This window comes from Gossypium hirsutum, chromosome A03, assembly GCF_007990345.1.
Source record: "Gossypium hirsutum isolate 1008001.06 chromosome A03, Gossypium_hirsutum_v2.1, whole genome shotgun sequence".
Lineage (NCBI taxonomy): Eukaryota > Viridiplantae > Streptophyta > Magnoliopsida > Malvales > Malvaceae > Gossypium > Gossypium hirsutum.
Genome location: NC_053426.1, coordinates 4,054,871 through 4,079,712, shown reverse-complemented (window position 1 = coordinate 4,079,712; position 24,842 = coordinate 4,054,871). Strand labels below are relative to the sequence as shown.

At 35.7% G+C, this 24,842-nt stretch overlaps 1 protein-coding gene and 1 non-coding gene across 2 annotated transcripts; one reads left to right on the top strand and one right to left on the bottom strand.

Annotated features, from left to right (window-relative positions):
• Window positions 1-1,793: 1,793 nt before the first annotated feature.
• LOC107963802 (uncharacterized) lies at window positions 1,794-4,686 on the top strand. The gene is made up of 3 exons (XR_005921106.1): window positions 1,794-3,027; window positions 3,740-4,282; window positions 4,367-4,686. It is a non-coding gene; the product is annotated as an uncharacterized protein (transcript).
• A 12,836-nt stretch (window positions 4,687-17,522) lies between these two features.
• On the bottom strand, window positions 17,523-21,263 carry LOC107887507 (uncharacterized). Its single transcript, XM_041104150.1, has 6 exons — window positions 21,228-21,263; window positions 20,367-20,702; window positions 20,139-20,214; window positions 18,851-18,962; window positions 18,417-18,650; window positions 17,523-17,787 (listed from the first exon to the last, which is right to left on the bottom strand). The coding sequence occupies exons 1-6, from the start codon at window positions 21,261-21,263 to the stop codon at window positions 17,523-17,525; spliced, it is 1,059 nt and encodes a 352-aa protein (XP_040960084.1).
• Between the last annotated feature and the right edge of the window lie 3,579 nt (window positions 21,264-24,842).

Here is a 24,842-nt window from a genome sequence, read left to right as displayed (position 1 = left end):
ACAAATCTTTTTACGTTTATATCTAATTGAAATTAAGGGAAATCTACGTGGTTAGTTTGATTAAGGTTTGAGTAAGCAAAATAAAATCGTGGTCAATTACAAAAGAATCTTTTCCTGTTTTCTATACTATCCAATTTTGCTTAAATGTTTCAAAATCTTTGAATACTTCCGTTTTTAGCATTGAAGAAATAATTGAATTTGATTATATCCTGATAGCGCAGTCAAGGTGGGCTTAAGAGAAATCGCTGTTGGGAGAGTGTTGAGGGATAATCATGGCGATTGGATTATTGGGTTTAATAAGAGATTAGGATTTTGTTCTGTTTTCAATGCTGAGTTATGAGATATCTTAAATGGCTTGATGTTACTGTATAATAGGAGCTGGGACAAAGTATCGATTCAGACGGATAACGTGGAAGTTATTTAGGCTATTCAAATAGCCTTCTCAAGGTTTTTTAATTCAGCACTTATTAAACGTATTTAACTTTAATGAGAAATGATACATATTCCTTGAGAAGAGGATATAGAAGTTGACCATATCACTAAATTGGCTTTTAACAAGAATTAGTGACTGCAGTTATTTGCAGAGAATCTATCAAATATTGGCAGTTTAATCTAAGTATTGTACCGGTTTACTTTTCACTAAAATAATAATAATAATAATTTGCACAAAATTGGTGTGTTATACATTTTTTACCTCAATTGATTTTAAAGTTTTTTTTCTCCAATTAGGTACTTAAATTTGGCTTTAAAGTTTAATTTAATTCCTAAAGTTTATTTTGTTCCGAATAGGTACATGAACTTGGCTTTTTGGTTTAAATTAGTACCTGAATTTAGCTTCATAGTTCAAATTGGTTCAATAACTCATTTATCATAAGTACTAATTTGGACCAAAAAGTCAAGTTCAAGTACCGATTTGAACTGAGAAGCTAAGTTAATCCTAAACCCTAAACCAAAATAAACTTTAGATACCAAATTGAACCTTAAAGCCAAGTTTAAATACCTAGTTGGACGAAAAAAGCCTTAAGTACCAAGTTGAACCTTGAAGCCAAATTCATGTACCCAAAATGTATATTTACCCTTTTTTTAATAATAAGAAACAATTAAACTACTTGGGAGGTCCTCTATATAAGGACTGGATCGAATTAATCCCTCTATTATTAAATGGATCAATTTAGTCCATATATTAAAAAGAATCAAATATGTCCAACTTGTAACAAAGTTAACATATATTGTATAAAAAATATCTTGAAAATTATTCTTTTCAATTCAAAACCAAAGATTTCATTTATAAAACCATAAAAATTTTAGAAATATTAACTCTGTTAAACGGTAAATGTTAACTCTATTCCAATTTGACATTATTTAATTATTTTTAACAGTAAAAAAATGAAACAATAGAGGACTAATTTGATAAAATCCTTGTAATGAAAGGACCTCTAAGGTAGGTAAAAAGACCCCAAAAAAGGTTATCTTGCAAAGTTTGCACGTAAAAAAGAAAAACAAATAAATCTTTGTTCTCTAGTTTACAGTTCTGAACATTTAGAGTAAAATTGTCCTAATTTAGCAAATTTACCCCTGTAAAATTTCCTTGGCATTTTCTACATCCATTTGTCGGCTGATCCGTGTTATTTTCCAACCCTTAAAACAAGGTGTGGGTCTCACATTTCCCTATCTCCAAAATCTTGGACCATTGTACCCCTACCATCTTAACTCGCTCACATGGTTTTTCATATCTCCCTTAATCACACTCTAAAAAGACCCTTTTTCATATCCCTAAAACATTCCAAAATTAAATTTAAAAAAATCAAAAAGAATAAAAGATAAAATATTTTTAAATTGCTTGGTGAGAATGGTGATGTTCTTATTGAAGTGATGAGGTGGCAACAATGCAAGCGTTCTACTTTACTCCTCTGCAGCAGCAGCAACAAGAACCAATCTTTTATCTTCTTCATTGAAAACCCTAAATTTTGATTTGATTTTTCCCTTTTTTGGGTACATTTTGTCACTGAATCTAATCAAAGTTGTTCACTTATTTGTTTACATGCAAAACAAGTCTAAATTTTTAAGAATGAAGGAGTCGAAGAAAGATTCAGAGAAAGAAGTGTGGGATCCGATTCAAATGAGGAGTTCATCGGGGAACCCACTTGTTCATGGGTCATCGTCAAGACCCATTCCCAAGCTTATGGTGTGGTTAATCCTTTTCGTTTCGGTTATTTATGTTATTTACACTCTTAAGCTATTAGCGAGCTCGGCTGAAGATTCTTACGATGATATCCCTTTCACTTCATCGCTTCATCGGTCTCTATTAAATCCTAACCGAACGGCGGAGATGACGAAGGAGAAGGCGTCTCTTCACCCACATCGGGATGCTAGAGAAAAACAAGTGGGTTTATTACGAATGCCTAAAGCTCCGCCTAGATGGAGGCCGACGGAGATCCACGACGTCGTTTTGGGATCGCGGCTTCTTCTAAGCTATGGCAAAAGAGGAAAGAGTACATCAAGATTTGGTACAAACCGGACCGAATGCGCGGTGTGGTTTGGCTGGACAATCGGGTGAAATACTCTGCCGAAGATAACCGGACCCTACCGCCGGTCCGGTTCTCCAGCGACACTTCGAAATTCCATTATACGAACTCGCAGGGTCACCGGTCAGCGATTCGGATCTCGCGGATCGTGACGGAGACGTTGAGTATGAATATGGATAACGTGAGGTGGTTCGTGATGGGTGACGACGACACCGTCTTCATCACCGAGAATCTCATTAGGGTTTTGAGGAAATACGACCACACTCAGTATTATTACATCGGAAGCTTATCGGAATCCCATATCCAGAACATATTTTTCTCTTACAGTATGGCTTACGGCGGCGGTGGGTTCGCCATTAGCTACCCCTTAGCCAAGGCCTTGTCGAAGATGCAAGACCGGTGTATTCAAAGGTACCCGGGATTGTACGGCTCCGATGATCGAATGCAAGCTTGTATGGCTGAACTCGGTGTCCCACTCACCAAGGAACTCGGTTTTCACCAGGTAGGTGACTCAGTCTTGTCACTTTTTTCCTATTGTTAAAGTGCAATCCTTTATGCTATGGGTTTTAATTAATTATCTAAATATTCACCTCTAATCATGATTTAGAGTAAGTTAATCGTGATTAAGTTAATGAACAGTGCAATCCCAGTTCCCGATTGGTTAAATTTCAGATTCGGGAAATTTCAGCGGTAGATGATGAGGAGGTGGGACCCACTGTTTTGTAGTGTTTAGACCTTGGTCTCTTGGTTTTTTCCCCAAGCGCTACTATAGCACGTGGTTTCCACGCTCCTTTTAGTGTGGGAACATCCATCTTCCATCTGTGTGATATATGTTGAAGTATTTGAAGAATCGTATATTATATCGATATATGTTGGACAGGAAAAGAACGTGTTTGTGGGTCTTTTGGGTGGGAGAAACGTCTTGTATTGTGTTTACCTGGTGGAGCCTAGTGCATTTGAGGCAACGAATCCTCCCATGGTGTGATTGGATTTTTTGGGCCAATTATCGACAATAGTACTCGGTGGGGGCTAAACTCATCGCTTCCCTACATCGATGATGTTATCTGACTAATTACGAGTTCGAGATGATATGTATTATGTATAAGGCTTGAACATCGAACCCACATTATCTAGGTGTATGCGTTTGTAGATGTTTGTTGTAATTGAAAAATCAATCTCTGATTATGTGTTTTTTGTTGGTTAATGGATACCAGTACGACGTGTATGGGAACTTGTTCGGGCTACTTGCTGCACACCCTGTAACACCTTTAGTATCGCTGCATCACCTTGATGTCGTCGAGCCTATTTACCCCAATGTGACCAGGGTTCAAGCTCTTAATCACCTTATGTTGCCTGCAAAGCTAGATTCAGCCGGGATCATGCAACAATCCATCTGCTACGACAAAACAAGAAGTTGGACCATATCGGTTTCATGGGGTTTCGCAATTCAAGTTTTTAGAGGAATCTTTTCTCCAAGGGAGATAGAAATGCCTTCGAGAACGTTCTTGAATTGGTATAAAAGAGCAGATTACACAGCGTATTCATTCAACACCCGCCCTGTTAGCCGAAACCCTTGCCAAAAGCCTTTCGTGTTTTACATGTCGAGCGTCGGAATGCATTCCAAACTGAACACAACCGTGAGCAAATATGATCGACACCGTGTTCCTCATCCTCCTTGCAGATGGAAAATGGCTGATCCTAACAATCTTCAAATGGTGATCGTCTACAAGAAACCTGACCCGAATCTATGGAATAGAGTAAGTTGCTTTTTATTCACAATTTGCATCAAAGATCAATTACAATCTCTTACTAACATCGAATTCGGGTTTTTTATTTGGCAGTCACCGAGAAGAAACTGTTGTAGGGTGATGAAAACAAAGGAGCCAAGAACAATGGAGGTGGATGTGGGTGTATGTAAGGAAGGTGAATTTAGTGAAATATAGTGAATAAAGTTGGACTATTTTTAGGGATTAGCTTCTTTTTTTGTTTAATTTTTTTATGCTCAAATCACTGTCTTTTACTATTCTTTTGTCTTAATTTATCTGTCCCAAATCTCCAATTCTTTTTGCAAGAGTTTTTGAGATAGTCTCATTAGGGAACCAAACAAGTATGTTGTATAGAAATTTGTATCCCATAAAAGTTACAGCCCTTTTTTTCATCATTATTTGACTCTGCGTTTTGTATTGCTATCATTTAAGGGTTTTTGTTATTCGAGCTTGAGTAGCTCGACCATATCTTGTGTCAAGCTTGAGCAAAGTATCGAACTTCAGATTTTGAATCAAGCTCAGCTCGGTTGAATATCACCCCTAAGCATGAAGAAGGAAAAAGGTGAGGCATGGTTTAAGTCAAAAGAAGGTGTCAACGGAAACCAACTACACACCAACAAGGATGGAATTTAGTGACCGGCAATCATATGTATACCTCAAAAGTCAAAAAAAAAAACCCTTGATTGAGCCTCTTTAGTCCAATTCAAACCCTAAATTTAATTAACAACATTTTCCTGGTTTAAAATGAAGCATTGGATTGCATTGCAACTCAAAAGCCATGAGAAACTCGCTTTGAAATGCGGAAAATTCAGTGCTGCAAATCTACCCCATACCTATTTCCATCCATTCCTTGACGACACCTATCCAAGTTTAGCACGTTGTGGGACTCGTGAGGATAATGACGGGTTGTAGCAGGTAGGCTTTTGTGTATCTTGTCACACTTTCAAATAATGGGTAAACTACTATAAAGATCATTAAATTATTATTAATAAAGTTACGTTTTAGTCACTCAACCTTAAAAAGTTACAAAATAGTTACTAAGTTATTCGTAAGTTTTTATTTAAATCATTAGACTATTAAAATTATTGTTGTATAGCCTTTTCTGTTTATACTCCTATACCGATCGAAAGTTTTTCTTCTCATTTCTCTTCTATAGTTCAATTTTTTTAATGAAATAACTTTGGACGTCATAAATTTGTAAACTAAAACCCAAATAACTTCTCCAAGCTTCGACACTAACCATTAGATCGACTTGGATCTAAGGTATTTTCTTTACTAGTCGATGGGTACTGATTCACTGTACCGACTATCAAATCGTCACTTGAAGCTTGCTAGCTAGACTTTAAAAAATAAAACTTAACATCCCAGTGATTTAAATAACAACTTTCAAATAGTTCAATGATTATTTTGAAACTTTTTAAAAATGAGTGACTAAAATATGAAATTACTAATAAATTAGTAACCTTTGTTCAACTTTAAATAATTTTAAAGAAATAAAGGGTCTAAAATTAAAGTCGATGTTGAAATTTTCTCCCAAATTCCCAAGCGATATAATTACTTAAAAGGTTGTTTGGTGCAGACCGGATGTGTCACTTTCTGCTTCGTATTTTTCAGACCAAAATGTTTCAATTTCATATTTAAATTGTTATTATTAATGTTATTCATAAAATATATCAATTTACAAAAAATAAATTATTATTATTATTTGAATTAGATTAAATTAATTGGTCAAATCGATAATTAGTTGGGATATCAATTGGATATAAAGTTTGAATTGATTTTTGAGCGAATTGCTCAAAACCTGGATAAACATAAGGTAATTTTATAATTTTTAATATACATTTTAAAATTTTATAAGATTTTTAATTAATTATTTAATTATTGTTTGGTCGGTGCTCAAACTAAGAATTGATGATTTCATTGATTTAACCACTAATCTGATTATTGAAACAAACTTATTTCTCCTTCTAATTATCATTTTTCAAAAGGATAATGTTAAAACAAAGCTATCACGTCATCAAGCTTTTATATTTTTCGAGTTCAATAACCAAAATGAATTTAGTTTAGGTTCAAATGCTAAAATAGATTAAAGAAAATACAGGTATCAAACTAGATTTAGTTGTCAAATTAGGGACCAAATGTTATATTATTCCTTTTACAAACCTAAAAAGTGTCGGTGCAATGTGTAAGCAGTGTTTCAGAGTTTCTTAATGACATCAAAAGAGCAAATGACACGAGTGAAGGCAAAATCAATGGACCCATCGGCCCTTTTATCAAAATTAAACTAGATATATATTTAAAAAATTTCCATCCAATAAATATCAAAATTATACAAAAATTTTAATGTAATTTGAAATGTTACCTATCAATTTTGATTTGTTGTACTTGTATACATCAAACTTTAATTTTGGTTAAGTTTTTACATTTTATTATATATATGGCACGATTTTAAGTTAAGTAATGTGTAAATTGCTTACATATCATTTTATTAAATTAAAAAATAAATAAATTAATCAACAAATTGATTTTGGGGCACGATTTTACTATAAGTAACGTGTAAAATCATTAGATTGATAAGTGCCCTAGGGCTTCTATTATTATTTTTCATTCATTAATATTTAATAAAATGATCATCACCGTTCAAATGTGTAGGACTCATGTAAGATTCATTTATTAAATGTGAAATTCAACTTGTGAATCGTTTTTAAGCATGCACCGGATATTAATAGATAAAAAAGTAATGAAGTGAGTTCCAACCTGTAGATAAGGGGTAACAGTGACCTTGGACCCCCCAGAAACGGTAAATATGTCTTTTAACCCTTTTAAGATTTATAAAATTACAATTTAATATAATGATAAAATTGCACTTTAACTCTAAAAAATTTATGGGTAAATTTATACTTTAGTTCTTGTATTTTTATTATAGAAATTTAATCTCTTAAAAACAACGAAATCGAACAAAAATGAGAGCAAACTAACCCAAGCCAAGACTTAGTCTACACCTAACCCTAAGCTGTTCACCTTCGTTGGAAACATCATGCATAATATCAAAAATTAAAACATGAGAAAGACCCACAGACAATCTACTACACTCGATGTGATTCGCATGGAATAAAGCTACCCTTGCAAGCAACTGAGTGACTTTTTTAGTGTTCCAACGTGTCCAAAAAAAAAAAAAGGAAAAAAGACAAATGTTGAAACTGAGATGCAACATTTCAATAGTCCTAAATCAATAGACCAAACTCAGAGACATCAGTATCTCGAGCATTCAAAGAGTTAAAACACTCTTAAATAGTCCAACTCAATCATAATTCGATCAAAATTCAGAGATTTAAGCCATGTAAAAACCTCTCTAATAGCAAACACTTCAACAAAATGTGTCTCCATAATCAAAGCTGTTGGAAAATTTTGGTTATGAAAACGGTTTATTGTTATAGCAGAAGTTTAAAATTTTTCGAAATCGAGTTGGTTTGTGATATTTATAGTAATAAACATTCTATCGAAAAATACCAAGAAGTTAAAATTCGACAAGATCAGGCAAAATTGGTCATTTTTAAAGTCTTAACTCTATTCTCGTTATACGACAATGAGTAAAGAGAGGCAGCTGTAATAGGCCAATTTTGGCCTAGACCCAAATCACAAAAATAAAATAAAAAGAACCAAACCAATAAATAAAAAGTCCAAAATTAAACAGTTCATATTTATGCATACCAGACCCAAATCCCAAACTAAAACCCAATAACCCAAAACTAACCCTAGTCCAATTAGCCTAAAACTTTTCAGCAAAAAAAAAAAAAAAACTAGGCCCCTAATGTTGCCACTGCTCCTAGCCACCCCTAGGCTTGCCCTTGGCCGTTGCACGCCATCACCACGCACTGTCACGGACTTAGAGTTTTCCCACGCGATCCGTGCGGCCTTAGGCAGTTTCTCTGCTCAAAACGCCTAAGTCAGCCTAACTTGTAACAAAAAAAAGATTCAGCAGCAAAAACACCCAAGTCAACTTCACTTGCAACAATAAATGATTCAATAGAATTCCCTTAAGATTTCCACGAAGAACAACAGAAGAACGAAGTAAGAACGAGCCTTGAAAGATGAACAAAAGCAAGAACACTTGAGAGAAAAGTTTGAGTGAATACTCTCAAAATTCTTATTAATAACTCCGCGCCTATACAATGAGCAAAGAGGTCTCTATTTATAGTTGAGCCTCACAGTATATCAATAGCTATAATTAAAAGCTGAATACAATTAGAACTCTAAGCTTATGTAACCAGCTATATACAAATAGAACTCTAAGATTCCATAATTATATCTTCTAGAACACTTCCCATTTCTATCAGGCTCTTGAGATGGGCTTTTAATCTCTCAAATCACCGGGCCAGTTTGGTTGGGCCCGTTTGGTTGGGCTAAATGACCTCCCTCGAACACGATGGATCGCACCAGTTTGTCATGGTTGCGGGCACCGACGCGCGACCCATGACATTCTCCCCCACTTGTTCTAGCGACGCCCTCGTCGCATCCTCCTTATGGAACTGATCAATCTTCCCTTGGAACTGCCACAATGCCTCAGCAGGTTCCCAACTTGCTTCGCTATCAGGAAGTCCCTTCCATCGAACTAAGTACTCATGCTGTGGTCGGTGGTACTTTCGTCTAATTACCCGATCTGCCTCAATGTTTTCTACTTCACGATCATACGAGACTTTTACCCCCATCGGTGTTCGTTCGGACTTGCCTCGATTCGGATCTTCTTGATCCTCATGAAACGGCTTAAGCATGCTTACATGAAAGACTGGGTGTACTTTAAGTTTTGGTGGCAACTCCAGCTTGTAGGCCACCTTGCCCACTCTCTTCACAACTTTAAACGGCCCTTCATACCTTCGCACAAGACCCTTGTGCAAACCAGTATATCGTAAAATCAAGTGTAGTTTAGCAAGGACTGAGTCACCCACTTGAAATTGTATATCCCTTCGGTTCTGATCGGCCCACTTCTTGCTACGCTTACTTGCGTTGTGTAAACAAGCTCTAGCCAAGTCATTCTTCTCTTGCCAATCTTTTGCGAATCTATAGGCTGCTGGATTTGGTCCTGTGTAATGGGTTACAACAGCGTTGGGTGTGAGTGGCTGTTGACCCGTCACTATTTCAAATGGACTCTGATTCGTGGTCCCACTTTGCTGCAAGTTATATGAAAATTGGGCCACATCCAACAACTTTGGCCAATCCCTTTGTGTGGCACTCACATAGTGCCGAAGATACGTCTCCAACAGTGCATTTACTCGTTCAGTTTGCCCATCGGTTTGTGGATGCATGCTCGTGGAGAAGTTCAAATCTGAGCCCATTAACTTGAACAACTCCGTCCAGAACCGACCAGTAAATCGACCATCTCGATCGCTGATAATAGATAGTGGCACTCCCCAATATTTCACCACGTGTCTAAGGAATAACCGAGCTGCTTCCTCAGCAGGGCACTCTTTGGTCGCCGGAATAAAAGTCGCATACTTTGAAAACCTGTCCACCACCACAAGAATACTAGCAAACCCGTCAGACTTAGGCAAACCAATAATAAAATCCATGGATAAACTCTCCCATGGCCTTTCTGGGACTGGCAGGGGTTGAAGCAAGCCGGCTGGAGTCTTTAACTCAACCTTGTCTTGTTGGCACACTAGACAAGTTTTCACATAGGTTTCCACATCAGCACCCATGTGAGGCCAATAATAGCGATCCTCCAAAAGGGCCAAAGTGCGATGCATCCCTGGATGGCCTGCCCATTTCGAGTCATGACATTCCTTCATTACTTCCTTACGGAGTTTCCCATAATGGGGCACATAGAGGCGGTGTCCATGAGTGTATACTAGCTCCCCATCAAGCCAAAACCTTCTTGTTTTTCCCTCCTTGGCAAGCTCAATCAAATTTTTAGCCGTAGGATCATGGGACAATCCCTCTCGAATGCGTCCCAACAAAGAGCCATCAGGTTGACTGATTGTTGCGAACTCCATCTTTCGACTAAGTGCATTAGCAACATTGTTGGCACTTCCTGGTTTATATTCCATTGTGAAATCAAACTCTGCTAGTAAAACCTGCCAACGAGCCTGCTTGGGAGACAACTTTTTCTGGGTTAGAAAGTAACTATTGGCAACATTGTCGGTAAGGACCACGAACCTGGAACCCAATAAATAATGTCTCCATGTGCGCAAGCAGTGTACTACCGCAGTCATCTCTTTCTCTTGGACCGTATATCTACGTTCCGTCTCGTTAAGCTTTCGACTCTCGAAAGCAATTGGGTGTCCATCTTGCATCAGTACTCCCCCAATAGCATAATCTGATGCATCTGTACGTACCTCATAAGGCTTCGTAAAATCTGGCAAGACAAGTACGGGCTCCCTCGTCATTTCTTGCTTCAATTGGTTGAAGGCCTTCTCACATTCTGGACTCCAATCCCATACCTTCCCCTTCTTCAACATGTCCGTCAAGGGAGTGGTAATTTTGGAGTAGCCTTTGACAAAGCGGCGATAGTAATTTGCCAATCCAAGGAAAGATCTCAACTCTGTTACCTTGGTTGGGGGCTCCCACTCTGAAATGGCTCGAATCTTATTTTTATCCATTCGGATCTTACCGCCTCCCACAATGTGGCCTAAGAATGACACCTCTTGTTGGGCAAATGAGCATTTCTCCTCCTTGACGAACAGCTCATTTTCCCTCAAAGTCTGGAACACCTCCCTCAAGTGTCTTACGTGCTCTTCAAGCGACTTGCTATAGACCACAATATCGTCAAGGTAAACAACCACAAAACGATCAAGAAAGGGTTGAAGTACCTTATTCATTAGGGTGCAGAATGTAGCTGGAGCATTCGTGAGTCCGAAAGGCATCACAAGGAACTCATACGAACCGTACCGTGTCACACAAGCTGTCTTTGGTTCGTCCCCCTCGACTATCCGAACTTGATGATACCCTGATCTCAAATCTAACTTGGTAAACCATCTTGCACTACCAAGCTGGTCGAACAAATCTGCGATAAGAGGAATAGGATACCTATTCTTCACGGTGATCTTGTTTAGAGCTCGATAATCGATGCACATTCTTAAGGACCCATCGTGTTTCTTTTGGAACAACACTGGCGCACCATATGGGGATTTAGATGGTCTAATGAATCCCGCATCCAAAAGTTCCTTCAATTGTTTCCGCAACTCTTCTAATTCTGGCGGAGACATACGATAGGGGGCCCTTGCTGGCGGCACCACATTGGATACTAACTCGATTTTGTGGTCCACCTCCCTCTTGGGTGGCAAACTTTTTGGCAACTGAGCAGGCATTACATCTCGAAATGATTGTAGCAATTGTCCCACTTCTTTCGGGGTCTCACTAACAAACTCAGCGGTCTCTTCGATCTTCAAGGTGGCTAAATATGAGACTTCATTTCTCCGTACACCTTTAGCAAATTGAATTGCTGATAGTGTTTTTCCCTCAAAGCTTCTCTTCCTTGTCACTTTCACCATGCATTGATGTTTCGCATCTGAAATCACCATGTAATTGCTCGAAGGGGCAATAAGAGCTTTAACTTGATCAAGGAAGCTTAGTCCCACCACAAAATCATAGTCATCAAGTGGTATTACCTTAATGGATACCTTCCCTGACCAATCGCCGAGCTGAAGATCCACTCCCTTTGCAACCCCCTTGATTGGAATACTTTCCGAGTTCACTGTTTTGATCCGACCCCCTTCATTATCTATCTTGAGGCCCAGTTTACAAGCAGCCTCCTCAGACATGAATAAATCAGAAGCGCCTGTGTCAACGAGTACATTCAATTTTCTGCCGGCCACAATGATGTCTACAAACATCAAACCATGGCTCATTCTATCTTCGACACCCCCTAGTATCGATCCAAGGTTGTTATCCTCCACATCGGACTCCCCCTTTGCTTCTATAGCCTTGAGAGCGGCCTTCTTTGGACAGTCCTTGATCATATGTGGACCCTCACAGTGGAAGCACTTTATAGGCCCACTCTTTCTCTTGTCCCAAGGTTTCTTACCATCGCCGTTCCTAGTGGGCCTTTCTTTATCTCCCCCACTATTACCCTTTAATCTGGGTTTAGAAGAATTGGAATTGTCTTTCCTCCCACCAAATTCAGCAAGTGATTCTGCTACTGACATAGCCTTGGTGAGCTCTTGAACTCCTCGGCGCTGCAACTCTTGCTTCGCCCACGGTTTTAATCCGTCCATAAAGGAAAAGAATGCCTCTTTCTCCCCCATATCTGAGATTTGGAGCATAAGCTCGCTAAACTCCTGTACATACTCCCTCACAGTGCCTTGTTGCGCAAGCCGACGCAACCTTGCCCGAGCCTCATCCTCGGCATACTCTGGGTAAAACTGTGCTTTGAACTCACATCGAAACTCCTCCCATGTTTCGATTTCAGACCCACCACGTCTCACATCAGTGGACCTACGACGCCACCACAACAAAGCAACGTCAGATAAATACATCGCAGCAGTAGTTACCTTAGTGACATCCTCCGTGATGCCTTTGGCACAGAAGTATTGCTCGATTCCCCACAAAAAGTTGTCCACATCTCTTGCGGACCTTGTTCCCTTAAACTCTTTTGGCTTGGGAACATCAATATTGGGCTTGGGTGCGGCAGCCGCTAACCCACCATTGCCCAAGGCAACCTTGTAGATTGTGAGTTCACCCTTGAGCTCCGCAATCTCTCCCTTCAAGGCCACCACCATAGCCTCAATGGCATCATCTCTACCAGTCAACTGTTTCATATTATCCGTCACATACTCTTTAAGCTGCTCCTGCATGGACTGCAGCCCATCATGGAGCCTATCATCAACGTCTTCCACCCTCTCCTTGATATCCCCCATTGAACTCTCGAGAGTGACGACGCGATCCTCTAAAGCAGACAATATGTCCCTTGAGCGACTGGCTTTCCTAGCCCTCCCACGGGTCTCCACTCCCTCAACTTCTTTTGACATCTTTCAACGGTGGCTTCGAACTTTAGCTCTGATACCAACTGTCACGGACTTAGAGTTTTCCCACGCGATCCGTGCGGCCTTAGGCAGTTTCTCTGCTCAAAATGCCTAAGTCAGCCTAACTTGTAACAAAAAAAAGATTCAGCAGCAAAAACGCCCAAGTCAACTTCACTTGCAACAATAAAGGATTCAATAGAATTCCCTTAAGATTTCCACGAAGAACAACAGAAGAACGAAGTAAGAACGAGCCTTGAAAGATGAACAAAAGCAAGAACACTTGAGAGAAAAGTTTGAGTGAATACTCTCAAAATTCTTATTAATAACTCCGCGCCTATACAATGAGCAAAGAGGTCTCTATTTATAGTTGAGCCTCACAGTATATCAATAGCTATAATTAAAAGCTAAATACAATTAGAACTCTAAGCTTATGTAACCAGCTATATACAAATAGAACTCTAAGATTCCATAATTATATCTTCTAGAACACTTCCCATTTCTATCAGGCTCTTGAGATGGGCTTTTAATCTCTCAATCACCGGGCCAATTTGGTTGGGCCCGTTTGGTTGGGCTAAATGACCTCCCTCGAACACGATGGATCGCACCAGTTTGTCATGGTTGCGGGCACCGACGCGCGACCCATGACATCTGACACCTACAAAACAAAGCCAACACGCAACAGAAGGGGACAAACAGAAGAACCAAGTAGAAACAAACAAAAAAGAAAAATGAACAGTTGTAATATGCCTATAAAAGGCTCAACAGTCAATTTGTTTTTTTTTTCCCGGAGGATGATATACAAAAAAATCAAAGATTTAAACTTATATTTTTAAAGAAGGTGATATTCGTTTGATATTTTTATTTTAATTTTAAGTTTTATTTTTTTATTTTTTATTTTTACCTACGAAAATTAAAAAAAGAAGAAAGAAAACCTCACTGGAATCACCCTGCGGTCTCGTTGTCTGAGGTCTCTTCTCTGTCGTTAAAATCGAACCTAAAAGGGTGGGGGAGCAACCTTTTCTTTTGATCTTTTTTTTGGGGGGGGTTGGGAAGGCTTGGCCTTCAAATTGTGAAAACGGGGCTAAAATGCTCATTTTGTCCGTTGCCGACCACCGGCCATGGCGGCGGTGCTGTAGACTGGCGGCGGTGCTCATGGCCGGCCAAGGAGGGGGTTGAGAGAGTTTTGGTAAAGTTTTGAAGTTTTTTTTTAAATGATAGACTAAATGAATTTTTGGGCAAAAATTTAACTTATATAGCTTGTATAAACGGTGCCGTTTTGAAGTTTAGGTTCAGAGGCCAAAACGGCGTTGTTTTGGCCTCTGACTAGTGATCCGATCTATTTGCCCTCAGGTTCAGCGTGCTTTTGCGGTGAATGGGCTATTTACCCTCCTGGCCCTTCCGCACTTCTATTCTTTTTAATTTAGTCCTTTTCTTTTTTTATTTTTTAAAATTTGACCACAGAATTTTGCTTGGTTTTCAATCGGGTCCCTGACCCATTGATACGCTAGAAAATGGACATGTGTCTAGGAATTGGGTTTTTTACCCATTTGGTCCTCGGCCTTTTCGCGTCTTTTGATTTTAGTCCTCATTTGTTTATTTTATCATAGTTTTTACCTTTAATTTCATTTTTGTCCTGATTTAGTCCCAAATCTGTTTCATTTCAATTTATTTTTGCAAATTTGTTATTTATTTATTTATTTTAAACCTTTTGTCTCATATATTATTTATTTTAAATTATTTTATTATTATTTATTTTAAGTTTTTCACATATTATGTATTTTAAACTATTTCAAAGTATTATCCATTTTAAATTTTTTTATATATAATTTATTTTAAACTATTATTCATTTTGAATTGGTTTTTTTATATATATCATTTATTTTTAAACTGTTTTGTATATTATTTATTTTAAATTTATTTTATATATTATTTATCTTAAATTCTTTTATATGTTATTGTAAAGTGTCTTATATATTATTTATTTTAAATTGCTTTGTATATTATTTATTTTAATTTGTTTTACATATTATTTATTTTAAATTGTTTTGTACTATTTACTTCAAATTGTTTTATATATTATTTTGTTTCGTTTTCTTTGATTGTTAATATTGATATTAAAGTGACATGTGTTGTGTGATTATTGCCATATTGCGTATTATAATTCGTTTATTCGTATTTTCATGTCATTGTGATTCATTATTATAACATTTTATTCGTAAATTATTACTCCATGATGTATATCATCATTCCATCTTATTTCATCAAAATCACTTCAAAGGTCGCGCTTAATTCTTTCAAAGGTCGCGTTTAATTCTTTTTCCTTCATCCATAACATGCCATTTTATTATATTTCAACTAAATAGCATGTATAGTTTCGGTTTTGTAATCGCTACTATTCAAAAAATTTAAAAATAAGGCAATGTTTCGTTTCTTTGAAAATTCGAAAAGTCGTACCCTAACTTACGAGGTTTCAATTTTCTCGTTAAATCTAAACCACCGAACACCCTTCTAAATTTAAAATAACTAAGTCTTAAATAAAAAATTAAAAGCAAACTTATTCTCGAGGGTTCAAATGTCGCATCCTAACTTACGGGATGTGACATATTATTATCGCGGGACGACTAGGCCTTTGATGTTCATTTCATTTTAATTCAAGCATTCTTAAAATTAACATTAATAAAAAGGATCATATTTTAAAATCTTTTCAAAATTTCAACTTTCGACATTAGGACATTAATTAATCAATTAGATACTAATTTTAAGCGTAACGAGGGTGCTAATCCTTCCTCGCATGTAACTGACTCTCGAACCCGTTTTCTCAAATTTCGTAGACCAAAATCGTTGTTTTAATAAATCAAAATATTTTATTAAAACGATCAAATTACGAGGTGATCCGATCACACCTCATAAAAAAGATTGGTGGCGACTCTATTTTCGTTTTTTTAAAATAAAAGTCGACCTTTCAAAAAATGGTTTCGATAGTTTTTATTTATGTATGTTCATTTTGTTCTACATACAACTCATTTCTAATTTCAACGAGTTATGGGAGAGAATGATTGAACATAAGTAATTAGGGCTCATAAGTAATTAAGGCTCAAATAAATTAGAATTAAGTTTCAACTTTTTGTCTATTAATTATAAATTTATTTAGTTAAGAAATCATTCCACTATAGTATCATGATTGAGTTCTCCCTAATTATATACTATTACGAAGGCTACTTAATTAATGCTTATCCAATAACCTTATCATTATTGTGTTACCGTCATAGGATATCATTAATCTCTTTAGGATAAATTTGTTCTCCTAATATGATCCTGTTTTATCTTATGATAACTATTAAATATTAAATCTTCATTTATGAGAAGTCAATTACTATTAAATAATATTTAAGTAATTTATCACAAAGACAAATGACTTGTGGCTACGTTTTTTTTCATCTATCATGTAATGCCAATGAAAAAATATCATTTATCCATTAATCGGGTTATGAATTCCACTATTGTGAATATGCTACATACCACAGAAGTTATATACCTAAAGCACCAGTTTTCGATTCTTTATCTATTTGAACTCAAATTTTTACTTACATAAGTTATGTCATACTATGAATGTCACAAGTGAATAAATTCATAAATGGATCTAGAATCTATTCTATTGAGGTCTTGTCTGATATACTGTCAGTCTAGTCACTCACATCTATGTCTCTATCTTCTGGGAGTCATTCGCTCCGATACTTAAGATAAAGTATCTCTCTAATTGAACTAATAAACAACACATTAGCTGATACATGTACGGAAGAGGTGAAATTTATTAAATTCTATTCACCAAAGTTGTCAATTTTTAAGTTTGGGAAATCATCAGATTTACGACGACTTTTTGGATGGGATCTAGACATTTCTGAGTTGATATGTTTCATGATGTTCAAAGATTTATCTTTTAGCTTCGAAATTCACTTTGAATCACTCCATTTCGAGTTTGGGAGCTCAAGTTATAATCGTTTTAGTGAAGACTGCGTGAGGAGAACTTTTGGACGAAATTATTACAGAAATTATGAGTTTCGGGTTTTTAATTCGAATTTAATTCATATTAAATTCAATTTTTAATTGAACAATTACAACACCACCACCACCAACAACAACAAATATAGTAGTATTCAGCTCCTTAAATGTCGGAACTTATGCAATCCAGATTGAGGCTTAGACCATCTAACATCCAAGGTGTTTGGTGATTCTACACCAGTTTGAGCACAATCAAAAACTCGCCTAACTTCATCCTAATTCTGTAGAAACATAACAGCTGGATAAACAATGTGAGCAGACTGGACATCCTTGTTCTGCCATGTAAAAAAGTTCCTATAGAACCAAATAAACCACATCAAAACAAGCAAGCACTCTCTCTTAGACTCGTCTTGCACATTCAAACAAACTTCAAGCTCTATACAAGAAGAAGTGGGGACTTGCAAACCCGCCAACTGCCAAACTTCTCTATCTTTATAGCAGTCAAACAACGCACGCTCAATACTCTCCACGAAACCACATCTAGAACAATATGGCAAAATGTTCAAACCCTTAGCCAATAATTGTTCTCTACATAGAACAAATTGTATCATGCAACGCCAAGTCCCGGACCTTTGAGGTATAAAGTTATTCCAAATCTGCATCCACAACCCTCTATCAAATGTTGATGAACATTCGAGTAATCCTGTAACACTACTCTATAACTTGTCTTGACAATAAACTTTCTATTAGTGCTATAGTGGCTGATCATGCAATCGGATGTCTTGTACATATTAACATGACATTTCATAATCTTAGCTATATAATATGGTGTAAGGATTTCATTGATAAGATCTTCATCCCAAGAAATTCCACTAGTATTGAACAAATCTTGAACTTTCAAGTGCTCCATACCAGGCAGCGGGCTCAACTCAAAAAAAAGAAGTATAATCATCACATATCCATGGGTCATTAAAAACTTCAACAGAAGTGTCATCCCCTACCCTCTAACGTATACCCCTAGTAATAAGACTCTTAGCCGCATAAATACTCATTCAAACATAAGACGGTCTACCACCCTTCGTATCTTTAAGAAAAATGCAATTAGGAAAATATTTGGCTTGGAAGCACCGACTAGAAAGAGTATCCGGATTTGTAACGAAGCGTGACACCTTGCCAAGTAGAGCAAGGTTAAAACGGTGGAGCTGAACATAATCCCAAAGTTGTGGAAATTAATGGCTTGCCCCGAAACTTCCTCGTACCACTTCAAAATATCCTTAATAATGAGAGCCTCCACCTCCTTCGCTCGGAAAAACAGAAAACTATCATCTTTGAAGAACAGATGAGATATACTAAGACCACCTCGACAAACTGAAAGACCATGGACATCCCCCCTTGCTTTGGCCCTACAAAGGAGATAACTAAGCTCCTTTGTAGCAGCCAATTTTGGCCCATACCAACAAACCAAAATAAAACACCAAATACAATAAATAAAAATAAAGTCCAAGAGTCTCCTAGCCCAAATTACAAACTACCCAAATTCCATCAGCCCACTACTAAACCAAACCCAATTAAATACAAACCCTAAAGCCCAAGACAGCCCAACCAACTAAAAATTTTCAGCAGCAAAAAACCTAGCTGCAGACTTTCAGCCGCTGCCTCCTCTGCCACGTGTGCCACCACCGCTCGGGGCCCCAACCACCAGCCTCTGACACGACCTGCAAAATGAAGGTCCACACGCAAGCAAATACCAACAGCAGAGAAACGAACAAAGAGAAAACGACAAGCAAAAAAAAAAAACGAGAGGAATCAAACAAAATGAAAAAACAAAGAACAAATCAGTGTAACTCGGCTATAAAAAGCCGAAATCAATCCCTTTCTTTTTTTACGGAGATTAGAAAGCAAAACGCAAAATAAAAATTAGAAAGGTCGTTGTTTTAATATTTTTTTGTTTCTTTTATCTTCTCGTTTTTTCATTTTATTTCATTTTTTAGATATCTATTTTAAGCATAAAAAACAAAGAATAAAAAACAAACAAAGAACATAATATTGTATTCGCTACTATTCAAAAACAAAATTTTCCAAATAAGGCAATGTTATGCATTTTGAAATGTCGAGGAATTGTGCCCTAACTTACGGAGTTTCGATTCTCTCGTTGATTCTAAATAGCCAGATATCCTTTCGAGTTTTAAGAACACATGAAATTTCAATTAAAATTAAAGATAAACTTGCGCTCGGAAGTTCAAGGTATCGCGTCCTAACTTACGGGATGTGATTCTCTGATGTCTCGAGACGAGAAAATCTTTAGCAATCATTTTGATCCAATTCAAGCACTTTTAAACTCGACATTCATAAAAAGGGATCGTATTTCAAAATTTATTTTAAAACTTTTCAATTTACGATATTAAGACATTAATTAATCAATTAGGTACCAATTTTGGGCGTTACGAGGGTGTTAATCCTTCCTCGTACGTAACCGACTCCTGAACCCGTTTTCTCAAATTTCGTAGACCAAAATGTCGTTTTAGTAAACTAAAATGTTTTATTAAAACAAGGGTGATCCGATCACATCCAATAAAGATCGGTGGCGACTCCCATTTTAATTTTCACTTTCAAAATCAAAGTCGATCCCCGTTTTAAAAAATGGTTTCGACATCCTTCATAGACAAGATGTAAAGGTAAGGAGACAAAGGGCCTCCTTGGCGCAACCCTCTACTCGAAACAACTAGTCCAACATCATTACCATTGAACAAACCCGAGTATTATGAAGTTGGGACACAAAGCATAATCCATTTCACCCATGTAGCACCAAAACCCAATTTAAACATAATGAATTTTAAAAATCTTCAGTCAACCCTGTCGTAGGCTTTACTGATATCAATTTTAAGAGATACCTCTCGTCTTACCATTGCTCTTGTTCTTCATATGATGAATAAGTTCAAAAGCCACCATAACATTATTCATGATCAGCTAACCAGGAATAAAGACAAATTGCATTTAAAATTTAAGTCCTGGTAAAATAGCTTTCAACCTATTGGCAAGAACTTTGGCTACAATTTTATAGAGAACATTGCAAAGAGCAACCTATTGGCAAGAACTTTGGCTACAATTTTATAGAGAACATTGCAAAGAGCAATAAGACGTAAATCAACCATACAATTTGGTTTATCATTTTTAGGAATCAAAACCAAAATTGTATCATTAAGAGAATTTGGAGACACGCAGTTATGAAGCCAAGTACAACATCGAATAAAAATATCATCTCTGAAAATCGACCAGAACTGCTGAAAGAAAGTCGATTTCATACTGTCGGGACCCGACGCCTTATCCAGGTGCATACTGGACACTACTTCTTGAAACTCCTCAATGTGAAACAGAGTCAGCAGTTGATCATTATCACCGTCAAACACACATTTTGTTAAATCCGAAAATTTATCGAAACCAATACCATTAGATGCCTAAAAAAGATTGACAAAATAATTAAGGACAACAGAGCACATTCCTTCATTATTGATACACAGGCTTCCATTACTAGCCAAAAACATCGGGATATGATCACAATGCTTCCTCTATCGACGCCTAAGCATGGAAATATTTTGTGTTAGCCTCACTATAATGCATCCAAAAAAACCTTGAACCATTGCTTCCAATAAATAAACTCTTGAGCAAGAATAAAATTGAGCTCCTAGCACTAGACCATGTCGTCACCAAGCCTATTCGGACCAAAAGTAGTTGATGCTCAACATCTTTAATTCTCGAAGCGAAATTACTATTCAAATAACGATACCAAGATCGGAGCCGCTCATTGCAAAACTTCTTTTTATCTAGTACACTAGACAAAGGACAATCGATCCAACCACCAACAACTGTCGCATAGGGTAACCAAAAACACAGGCATTATCATAGGAAATCCATAGAAAAGCCAAACCCTCGCTACGACCAATTTTATCCACACAGAAACAATTATGAAACCGAAGACTAACCCGCAGCTCCTCTATTACAGTGGAATGAACCAACATTTCCATAAGAAAAACAAACTTGGGCTTATTAGAAAATACAAGGTCATTTAAGGACAAAATTGCACTAGGCTTGCCCAAACCCCAACAATTCCAAGCTACACAATTTATTGTCCCCGACAAGTCCCATCCATAAGGCCGACCGATAAACCAAGTAAATAATCAATAGTAGTAGAAGATAAAGACATATCTCCGTTTCTACGAAATCTGTTGGAAGAATAAAAATCCTGGGAAACCACATCACAGGGCCTTTTCCTTGATTCATCAACCTCCATAATTTCATTCTCCCTAAGCCTCACTTGTCTCGCATCTGTAACAGTCTCCTGAGCATCAAGATGAGTTGGTCTCGTAATAGAATATTGGCCAATGTCCGCTTGGTCTAGTAATAAAATTCCTCTTCTTACTCATATCATAATCAATAAATTTCCCAATGACATTATGAAGGCTCTCTGAAGCAAACCTTGGCCCAGAAATTTGCATACGAAAAAAATTACATCTTCGGGATTCTTTCCTTCAGACAATAGACGAATTAACAACAAACAGTTGTTAAAAGACCATGGTCCTCCTGAGACCATTTTCTTGAGGTCAACTATATGAAGAACTGAAACAGATAAAGGCTTCCATAATCGATTGCTTTAATGCTCACCCCTTGTATTGGACGCCAAAGGGAGAGGAGTGTTCTTCCATACCTGCAAAATTATTGACTCACTCCCCAAGAAATTTCCCACCAAACACAGATCATAATCAATTTCATCCTTGTGAATCTCTTCTGAGTTAAAGATCAACTCTACCTCGACCTTCTCTTCAATGAAAGACTCTGTAACTCCTACTCCATACTCTTAAAACAGAAAGAAAACGAGGATAAAAATCAATGACTTGACAATGCAATACTAAACATGCATGGATGAGATGACGAAGCTTCTCTTTGGTGCTTGTTATTCCTCGAAGGGCTGATCTCTTTTATGGATGGATTATGCAACACAAGCTCAATCTCAAAGCCCTGGGTTTATAGAGAGGTTAACTGATAGTAGGCAATCTCACCATTATATAAACTTTACATAACAATAGAATTTATTCATTTATTAAAAATTTATATACTTCATATCATAACAATAATAAATTAAGGGTTAATATTTAGTGAACTTGTAATATATATATATATATTTTATTTCACAAGTCACTTTAAAAAATTGTTTTAAAAATTTGTTACGTATTTTTTTATGACGATATACCAAATAATTTCCATCAATTAATATATATAAATAAACATTATTTATGTATTTTTATCATTAGAATATTAGGGAAGAGTAAGGGTATGACAGAGTTAAACATCATAAAGGAGTTTTAATATATATATTTATTTTAAAACATATTTATTTTCAAGTATAAAATTTATTAAAATTATTTTATACTAAATATAATACAAAAATATATTTATTAAAACTTATTTAAATTATTATATTTATTATTAATTATTATTTTATTTTAAAAATATTTATTTTATTTTTTATACATTATTTAGTCGATTGTGTATATTATAATCAAAGTTAAACACTAATTTTGGTTAAGCTAGCTTTCTCTGGTAAAAGACTAGGGTTTGAGTCATGCTAGAAGCAAAATAGTAAACAGTTTGTAACCTTATCAGGAGGTAAATTATGGAATTAGATATTCCCATCCGTTATTCGAGTATCAAATGCAGATACAAATAATGGATTTGAATTACGAATATCCAATAGGCTAAATTTGTATCCATAGAGAATATTACTTTTACTATTCGAATTCGCAATTTGAATTGTCATCCCTATTCCAAAATACTTTCTTTTTTGGCTATACTAGTTTCCAAGTCACGTGTGTTGCACATAGGGTTTAGCAAGAAAAATTAAAAAATTGAAAATCGACCAAACTAAGGATTTTGGATAGTATATGAAATTTAAGTTTAAATTAATCAAAACCAAAGTGAATTTATTGAAAATTATTGTTTTTTTTAAATATTGATAAAAAAAAGACTTTGAAAATAATTTAAAAAGCCTCCAAAAATTATTCCCAAATATATGCCTATTATTAACAAATAAATCACTAAATAAATAGCTTATAGAATAAGGATATGTCTTACGTGATAAGACATGTCGATCTCTGACTTTCTTAAGCAGCCATACTTGATTACCAAGGTTTGAGATGAAAAAGAATATGTCATGGAGTCCATTTGCTTACGGTAAAAACGTATATGTAGGCGCAAGTCAAAATGCCAACATCTCATAGTACTCAGGTTGTCCCAAAGGTCTTATATGAACAAGTGCTTGAACAATTATTTAAACGCGTTGTGCTCAAACAAGTCTTTGAACAAGAGTCGAGTCATCAGTCTTGAACAACTTAGTCCTAACAATTAATGTTTTAACAATCCAACAATCATATTTCATGCTCCATACTTGTAGATGTCAAGTTTGACATAAATTAAAAGTTTCTAACTATTTATTTTACATAAAAGAACTTTCAACCGTTAAATATATATTGATAGAGACAATATTTTAAATAGATATGATAGAGATATCGGATCAATTCAAAATTTAATATGTATGACAAGTGCAAATATCATGATAAATTTAATAGTTGAATTGTTAAAATATTAATAGTATAAAAAATTATGAAAACATGTAAAATCACTTTAATCTTATAACGATGTAAGTGAGTTCCTCCCATTTTTAAATATAAAAGGTAAAAAAAATTAAAAATCTTGTTAATTTTTTTGGAAATTATTTTTTAATTTAAAAAATAAAATAATAAAATAATATATTCACTCAACTATCTTGATAAATCCAAAGAGGTCTTCCTATTTGAAAATCTTAGTTTAATTCAAAATAGTATTTACCTTTCCAATGGATCCCAATAAATGTTATCATTTATTTGCATTACTCTTAATATAAATATTGGGTACTTAAATTAATTCTATAATTATCATAGTTCTCACAAATTTTACATTTTCAATTTTCTTTTGCATTTTGTATCTCTTCATTTCCACCAAATATTCTATATAATATGTTTCACACCATAATTTTGTTCTATAAGTAAAATTAGACTTTTCACTTTTGAATGATGATTTTTATTTCTTTACACATTTATATGCATAGCAAGTGAATTTGTAATATTTTTATTAATATAGTTTTTATTATTTATGTTCAAAATATTGTGGTGTGGATTTTTTTTTCAGATTAAAGACTCCACAAATAGAGTTAATGAGTTGATAAATATCCTATAGAGATATAATAAAACATTGAAAAAAATATTTTAAAAATAGATACACATATAAATTTTTTAAGACTATCTATAAATAGGGGAGAAGTCAAATTTTTTTTGAAGGGGTCGAAATTAAATTGTAATTTTTACGATAGTAAAAATACAATTTCACAATTTTAATAGCCTATATCTTTATGATTTTTAAATGATTAAATTAAATTTTTATCATTTTAAAGGGGAGCTAAAGTGTAATTTTACCTTTACAAATTTAAAGGTTTAAAAAATATTAAGGGCATAAAAAAAATTCATTTTAGGGGGTTGGGATCTACTAACCCTCTAGATATGTCCCTG